The 8,188-nt window shown below is 49.5% G+C and overlaps 1 protein-coding gene across 1 annotated transcript; it reads right to left on the bottom strand.

Moving 5' to 3' along the window:
* Positions 1-5,425: 5,425 nt before the first annotated feature.
* On the bottom strand, positions 5,426-7,549 carry LOC125539295 (cytochrome P450 704C1-like). Its single transcript, XM_048702718.1, has 4 exons — positions 6,567-7,549; positions 6,141-6,479; positions 5,851-6,054; positions 5,426-5,746 (listed from the first exon to the last, which is right to left on the bottom strand). Exons 1-4 carry the CDS (start codon positions 7,359-7,361, stop codon positions 5,555-5,557), a joined length of 1,530 nt encoding a protein of 509 aa, XP_048558675.1. The 5' UTR covers positions 7,362-7,549; the 3' UTR covers positions 5,426-5,554.
* Between the last annotated feature and the right edge of the window lie 639 nt (positions 7,550-8,188).

The raw sequence follows: 8,188 nt of genomic DNA on the forward strand, positions 1-8,188 counted from the left end.
GATTGGGCAACATCGGCCAGGAGACAAACCAACCAATTCAAATACGTAAAAGCATCAAATTCCAACGTGACAGCGACGCAAAATAAGCACGCAAGAACACCGAACACATCAGCCTACCCCACATGCAGTACAAAAACCCTAAACCAACCAAAGCGATAGCCACACCCGTTCAAAAAATTTGAATCAAAAACCTGTATCCACAAGGCCTTTCTACCCCGCCGTGTACCAAAAAAATACCACGCGCCACAACCACAACTCACCATAGGTCACTTCCATCCAAATGTTTGAATCTCAGCACGAAAACCTCACCGGATATAGAGGCTTGGGTATGTAAAAAAATTAAATGGGAGAGCTTTGAGAAATTGTTGACCGATCAAAATTAGGTGACCAAATTCTAATTGGAGACCTCAATTGATTGTGAGGCCTTCAATCCTAGGGAGCTTAGTGATATAGTATATAGAAAGATCGGGTGATAGCACCGCTTGTTGGTTGTGCCGTGTGCCAGATAGCGTTACTCATGATGTACTAGCAGGCTGTAATTCTGTTTCTGAGGAATAAAGCCCACATTATCCCGCAAAAAAAAATATGTGTGGCTTGAAAACATAGTAATTCAGTGAATTTTGTGAGATATGAGATAATATTGCTTCAGCATATAGGATATTTTCATCTAGCAAATCCAGTCATCATGTACGATATTTAGTTCAGTACAAGTGCCGTGTAGTTTCTTCTCACACGTAAGTCCCTCTTCCAGTATGCAGTAGTTCTTCCGGAAATGTGCAGGGGCACTCGTCTGCCAAGTCCGTCGCCCACTCATTTTGCTTTGCAATTCGCACTGGTTCAATCCCGTACAAGGGCATAATAAAAAAATCCCTTAATTTTTTTTAAGTTTCAACGATGAAACTTATGGTTTTTTAACCTAAAACTACCCAGTTTCAACCAATTTCAGAGATATAATTTCAAGTGATTTTTTCTGTCTGACATAGACACAAAATAATTGATTGTTATTGATCGCTCTTACTACGTTTCAACATTGAAACTTAATATTTTTTTAAGTCATCAAATGTATTTTAAATGGGTTTTATTTGAAAGCCCTGGTCACGGGAAACACAGATATGAAAACATAACTTAATTTGGAATTCTTGTTTTAAAAATATTAAACTTTGAAAGTCGGAAGGCAAAATAAAAAAGGGCATCAGGGACATGCGTGCCCCTGCACTTGCATGCCACAAATCTTCACCCGTAGTTCTTTTAGCGTCAATCACCGGCAAGGTTCTTTTGATTGTTTTTACTACATCGTTCATTTTTTTTAGAAAAAAAGGATGATCCCCGGCCTCTACATCTAGGAGATGCATGCGGCCACTTTATTGATTATTCTCATTGACCTTACAAAGTATTACAACAATATGCCTGAATCCGCCATCTTGGCAACATATGCCACTACTTCTATCCATATGATGAAGGGATGCTAGCTGGGCCAAATACCCAGACCACTCACCTAAACCTACCATCAAAAGACGGAAGCCCCAGCCGAGCCACATACCGGGTCTGGGGCACAAACCGGTCTGACGCACTCACATGTGCCGTCGCCGCCATCTTCCACAGGTCCGTCTTCAGAGCAGATATTGAGGCTTCTACCTTGTTAGGCCACTCTGCCATCGACGCCACCATGACGCCAGACAGCCACCTCCTCCTGCGCGAGTCCATCTACACGCATCGGGCACCGAGTCTCCGCTGCGCCACGCCGCCGAGATCCGCCGTCTTCGATGTGGAGGAGGAAACACCGCTCCACCTCTGGGCGCATCGCCGGCCACCTGCCGCGATGTCGTGCAAGTCCAGCTCTGGGAAAGCACGCAGGGAATCACGATCTTCAAGACGACGCCCTCAAGAGGGGAAGCGATGTCATGCCATCATCTGGTTCTGCACCGCAGGTCCTGGGCTTTCACGCGAAGAAAGTGACCCGAGAGCGGAGGAGGTCGGGGAACTCCACAACGGCCCCCAGGAGGAGAGCGACATCCGCAGACACCGCGCCGTCGGTTTTCGCCCGGAGCAACCCTACCTCCGCACCCTCACGCTGCCGGACGAGGATGGGGGAACCCCAGCGCCGCCAGCATGCGAACCCACTGGCCCAAGCACCTCATGCGCGGCGGCGGCGCCATCACCACGCACGACCACCAACCTCACCGCCGGCCGAAGCCAACGGGCCAGATCGGCCGAGCCCGCCACGGCCAGATCTGAAACCTCAGGACGCCGTTGCATCGAGGCAGCCACGAGCAGCCGGAAGCCCATCACCTGCGAGAGGTCGAGGACGCCGCGCCGAGCAGCCGCCACGCCGGCCGGAGACGTCGAGGACGAGACTCCCACAACCACGGGCTCACGCCGGCGACCTAGGCCGCCGAGCGCGCGGAGATCCCCGCCGCCACCGTCCTCCAGCGCGGGCTTCGCCCGGCAGACTCATCCGGCGGCGGCGGGAGGGGGGCGTGATGTAGAGGGGGGCGGCGGCGGCGTTCCTAGGGTTCCCCCGAGCCGCCCTGGGGACGACGCGGGGGTCGGGCGTCCTACTACATCTCGTTCATGCATTTGTATGCACACATCTAAAATCATTCTATGATGTATGAATTGTCTCTTTGACTCCCACGAATTGTCATTGCCAGGCCCATTGGCTTTGCAATTTATTATATTTTAATTCAGTGTGGCATGCTTTTTCCATTTGTTGTTCAGTCCATTATTCGTGTCTCTCGCCGATGCTATGGCTATTGTATTTATTTTTATTGGCATACACTGTGAGGAACGCGAGTTGCTTCGGTGCCACTTTGTCATGGTGGATGAAGGGTAGATGGTTATAGTGAGCATGGCTTTTGAACTGGACATGGTTGGTTTGATTTTCATTTTTGTGCATGTGGTTCTGTTGTTTTAGAAGGAGGTGGGCGGGGACCTTTTTCCCTGTTGTTTCCCAGAAGAAGAAAAAAGATAGTTTAATGGTATAGTTACAAGAAGTAACATAACTTTTCTTTCAGCATCACTTAGTTTTTCTTTTTAAAACGAAGACAAAAGCTTTGCTTCATCTCATTAAATAAGAAGTAATATAGACTTTTGCAGGTTACAGGACCACCCCAAGTCCAAATAAATTTGGCTACTCTCCCGGAATTAAATTGCCCAATAATCTAGCCCCGATGATGACCCACGTCTTGGCCTCATATTTGATCATCGCGGCCACTCTGGAAGGAAGGGAAGCTTTGGAGCGGAACACCCTAGCATTCCTCTCGTTCCAAATCTCCCAACAGATGAGCATTTGTAGCGAGGTGTTGGCCTTCCTATAGTTTCGAACCATGCCATCATTTGAACACCACCATTACTTGATTGACTGAAAGTTACCCCAACTCGGAGTCGGTCAGTGAATCCCAGCCACTCTAAAACCAGATTCCAAGCTCTAATCGTGTAGCGGCACTAAAACCTGTTTTTGTCTATTTTTTTCTTCATGTCTTGGTTTGTGTTCATTATCGAATTTCCTTGGTGATTTCATACATAAGATAGACATTACATTTGTACATGTCGCCTGATTTCAGTGCCCAGTATGTTGGTTCCATCGTGAAAGCAGACAATCATTATGGTATTTTCATTGTGGTTTTTGGATGCAGGTTATGTATTGGCTTCAAGCTCATTAGCAGCTGTTGTTCACCATGGCATTCCACTGTTGTGTTTTGCTTAGATGAACAACAGACGTCTTATAAAAAGATAAAGGATCAATACTTGCTTTTGCCTTGGTGTTTATAATTTTTGTTTACACTTTTCCATTGGTATTTGTTCTTTTCTATTTGTGTGGGATTATCCCATGGTTTTTTTGAAGCTACCAGATTTGCTGAAGTTTCTGATTTTGATGTAGGGTAGCTCTATGCAAGGTTCCATGCCCAAAGCACATTTAGAGAAGTTTAGAAGAATATAGCTAAGAGACATGCTTATTCGGCTCCACGACGATGGTGATCACTAAAAGGTCTTCGAGAGTGTTCATCTCTTCAGATCCGGTGGTTAACTTCGGCGGTGAGGTACAAATTATGAACGATGACTTGACGCAAAGGAATGGTTGTGCAGTGGCGGTGGGCGCAACGCTTGTAGCTGTCGGGATCGTGGAAAAGTGGTGGCAGCAACACATTACTGACTTTGATGGTGGTGCAACTAGAGCACCCGGTCTTGAGCCCTGGGGCGGAAGCCTAGGTCAGACCCGAGTGGTTATACCTGGCATTGGCGATGTTCTTACGTCGTTACCTTGTTGAAGGCATTGCTCTGATATGTTCGGACTGATTCTTCAGGGTGAAAACCTAGATTCTGACCTTGTGGTTGAATCCGGCGACGACGGCGCTTGAGTGTTGCTCCCTTCCTGAAAGCGTTGCTGTTGAAGAACCTCGTCGTCAATGTGGTGTCATGAGATGGTTGGTGCGGATACGGTCTCTGTTCTAGTTTGTCGATCCTAAATCTGATCGCTTTGGGGCTTTTTTTTTCTTTTTTCCTCGCCTACTCATAGCTTTGGTCTTATATGACTTTGCTTGTCGCCGGTGAGTTTTTGCATATGTGTGAGTTGATGTTGGCTGTGTGCATCCTAGTTATGCAGAGGCCGGGTGTGTGCTCATTATGTTATGTATCTTCTTGATACTCCGTTTTGAGCCAATAAAATTCACCCTTTGTCGGAAAAAAAAGAGACATGCTTATTACCTGGATTTTCTGGAGATTAAGGCAGCAAAGGTTTCCTTCGGTGTTATGCCATAGTTTCGTGGCTTGATTGATGAAATGAAAAAAAAATCATAGATCCATTCCGTGCTTGAAAGTAACAGTGCTATATTTAAAGGCTAGGTAATTCTAGAGCATACCGAGTAACATCAATGACCGGACTTACCCTGCAGGTAATTAGCTAAAATTGGTATAGATTATCTTTTTGTTTGTGATTCGTTGGCAATGATGTCTAACTGTTCTTCTTTCATGGTGTCCCCTTCATATTTCTGTAGATGTGATTGTATAGCAGTGGGGGTATCACCAGTTATCACTGTGGATGTGAAAGGATGTCCAACATCGAAGAGAACCTTGCGACCTACTGATACAATGTCAGGCTTGCTTTAATCTGCGATAAACACGGTTTCCAGATTTTTTTTCTTTTATGCATGGTGTCGTGCCTGAATTTCTCATGCCGGTAGCTTCCTTTCTAACTGTGATTTCTTATTTCCAGATAGATAGCTACGAGTGAAAATGTTGAAGCTTTTGATGCAGACATACTTATTGATTAGTTCCAGGGAGGTTGTGTGGTTGCTTGGTTATATGCTGCACATATAAAATACAAGATTAAATAATAGGTGGGGGCTGCCAATGTGTTACTGGCGATAAAATTGTCAGCCTAGCATGTTTTTTGCTATCTTGAAGTGAGTTATTGTAGAATTGTTCAGATAGAATGTTTTGCTGTTGAAAGTTAAAAGATCTTCATTGCATACAAATAGTCTGGCATTGTATCCCCATTTACAAGTAAGACGGTGCAGCAAAGCACACATCTGCATCTAGTCTTATAGCAAGCACGCTACCCGCTTGCTCGCCGGGGCAACGCACGAACATGGAGTGGACCATCCATTTTGAGGGTGAGCATCGGGCGGTACCCCACCGTGGAGTCGCGCTCCCACATCTCAAACTTGTAGAGGTAGAGAAGAACAGCCGCAAATATCTTCATCTGCCTGTACGCGAACTCCTTCCCCAGGCAGATTCGAGGCCCCGCCTATTTCAGACAACAGGACAAGCATACGCGTCACGTGAATATGGATAACTCTATCTAGACCAGGTCGTCGTGTAGTCCTGTGATGATTTAGTTATGCGTCTCACCTGGAATGCCGTGAACTTGTAGGGGCTCTCCGGGACGAACACGCCGTCGCCGTCGAGCCACCGCTCCGGCCTGAACTCCTCGGCGTCGTCGCCCCACAGGAACTTCATCCTGCCCATCGGGTACGGCTGGTAGTTCACCATGTCCCCTTTCCTCACGGCGTGGCCGTCCGGCAGCGTGTCATCCGAGAAGCAGTACTTGACATCCTACACCAAGAAAACCGTACTGATCACGACGTCCGGGCCACATAGCACACAAGGAAATTAATGCGCCAGGGATCGGGTCAACTAACGATGGGCACCGCCGGGTACAGCCGGAGCGTCTCCGTCAGCGCGGCGTGGAGGTACGGCATGTTGCTGATGGCGTCTTCTGTGAGGCACGCCGTGAGTTCTTGGACGCCGACGTCCCGGTCGCCGGCGGTGGTGGCCTCCCGCACCTCCCTCGCGATCTTGTCCTGGATGCGCTGGTTGCCGCACAGCACGTAGAGGAACCACGACAGCGTCCCCGCCGACGTGTCGCGGCCGGCGATCACGAAGTTGAGTATGATGTCCCGGAGGTACTTGTTGTCGAAGCAGCCCGGGTCTTTCTCCCTCTCCAGCAGGAATCTCGACAGGATGTCCTCTTTCTTGGCCTGCCAAGTCAGGAAATGTCACGACGCCAGATTTGCTGCTGCCAGGCGGCGACGCAATTAATGTTTATATAGGAGGAAAAAGCTTACGAATTCGTGTTCATCTCTGCTCATCTGCTCGATCTTCTTGTCGATGACAGCGTACACGAAGTCGTTGATGGTGCGCACCGACCGCTTCATGGCCGCCTCCGACGAGACGTTGAGCAGCCTCTTGGCCTTCCAGAGCGGGTCGAAGAACCGGTACAGCACCTGCTCGTTGGCGTCGTCGAACGCCCGGGCGAACGCCGCGCTCTCCTGGCTGGACTGGGACAGCCCGCCGAGGTTGACTCCGAACCCGATCGTGAAGATCGAGTCCAGCGTCGACCGCATGAACAGGTCGTGCATGTCGACCCTCTCCCCGGCGGCGGCGGCGGCGGCCACGATGCCCGCGAGCTCGGCGGCCGTGTCGCGGAACACGCCGCTGCTGTACTCGCGGAGCACCCGGGTGGAGAACTCGAAGCTGGCGACCTTGCGCTGGTGCCGCCACATGGCGCCGTCGACGTTGAAGATGCCGTCGCCGAGGAGGTCCTCCAGCACGTCGTGGGTCATGGTGCCCTTGCCATAGTTGGCGAAGTTGGTGCGGAGGATGTACTCCACGTTGGCGGGCTCCACGGTGTACACGTAGCTGCAGGTCGGGGTGAGCATGCGGAAGGTGCGGTACCTCTGGGAGAGCTCCGTCTGGTACTCGGCCAGGCGGCCGAAGTTGAGGAGCTGGTGGAGCATGGTGCCGGCCACGGGCGGGTAGTTCCGCCGCTTGCCGAGCAGGGCGCGGCGCGCCAGGTAGAGGGCCAGGAGGAGCAGCGACAGCGCCAGCAGCGTGGGCTGCTGGCTCAGCGGTGAGTCCATGGCCGTGAGACGCCGCTGGGTCACGGTGCGGAGGACGCCAGGTGCGTCGCGGGGCGTCGTGCCGGCGTGTGCAGTGTGGATTGTGGAGAGTGAAGGCTTGGATGCGAGTGCGGTGCACCTGATTTCCGGAAGCCGCCTTGTTCTCTTCTTTAATGGACACTTTGGTACTACTTGGTGTGCCTCTTCTAGTTTTCAATGCACGTGGAGAAGACGAGCACCAGAGCGTTGAGATGGGTTTGGTCGACGTGCCGTTTGAGTAAACTATAATGGCGACAACGAACACAGATAATACAGTAAGAAAGTTTCAAACGAGAAGGAACGGCAAAAACCTCAGAAAAATGCAACAGTTGGCGTTGTAAATTGTAAACCCCACATCATGGTTCAGGACCATCCAAATTGATGTTTAAAATAGGCAGAAGCCAGATCTGAGTAGGTCATCGCTTGGTTTCGTTTGCTTCCGGTTTCCAGTGATCTCGTTGCAGTAGAAAACGAGAGCCCGTGGAGATTGTTTTTTTTTCTTTGAACCACCTCCATAAGAGCATCTTCAATAGCATGTGTATATTTGGATGTCTATATATTCATATAGACAATGGTCTAAGAAGATTCTCTCATATACACGTCCAGTTTTGCATCAGAACGTCTATATACAGGTATCATGACAGATGGGTCATCGCTGGGGAGAGAAAGAAATCATGACTGCAATTGAGTTTAGACAAAGCGTTCACATTGTCCAGGCATGGACATTGTCGAGGTCGATTTAGAGGATGTGTACATTTAGACGGCCATATAGACAAGCTGTTAGACGCCTGTTTTGGGCTCATGTCGTG

The sequence above is a fragment of the Triticum urartu genome, chromosome 2, assembly GCF_003073215.2.
Source record: "Triticum urartu cultivar G1812 chromosome 2, Tu2.1, whole genome shotgun sequence".
NCBI lineage: Eukaryota > Viridiplantae > Streptophyta > Magnoliopsida > Poales > Poaceae > Triticum > Triticum urartu.

Coding starts and splice junctions, on each gene's coding strand:
- LOC125539295 (XM_048702718.1), bottom strand. CDS start 7,361: ATGGACTCACCGCTGAGCCAGCAGCCCACGCTGCTGGCGCTGTCGCTG. Junction 6,055..6,140: donor TGTACCCGGCGGTGCCCATC/GTTAGTTGACCC, acceptor TTCTTGGTGTAG/GATGTCAAGTACTGCTTCTC. Junction 5,747..5,850: donor ACAAGTTCACGGCATTCCAG/GTGAGACGCATA, acceptor TGTCTGAAATAG/GCGGGGCCTCGAATCTGCCT.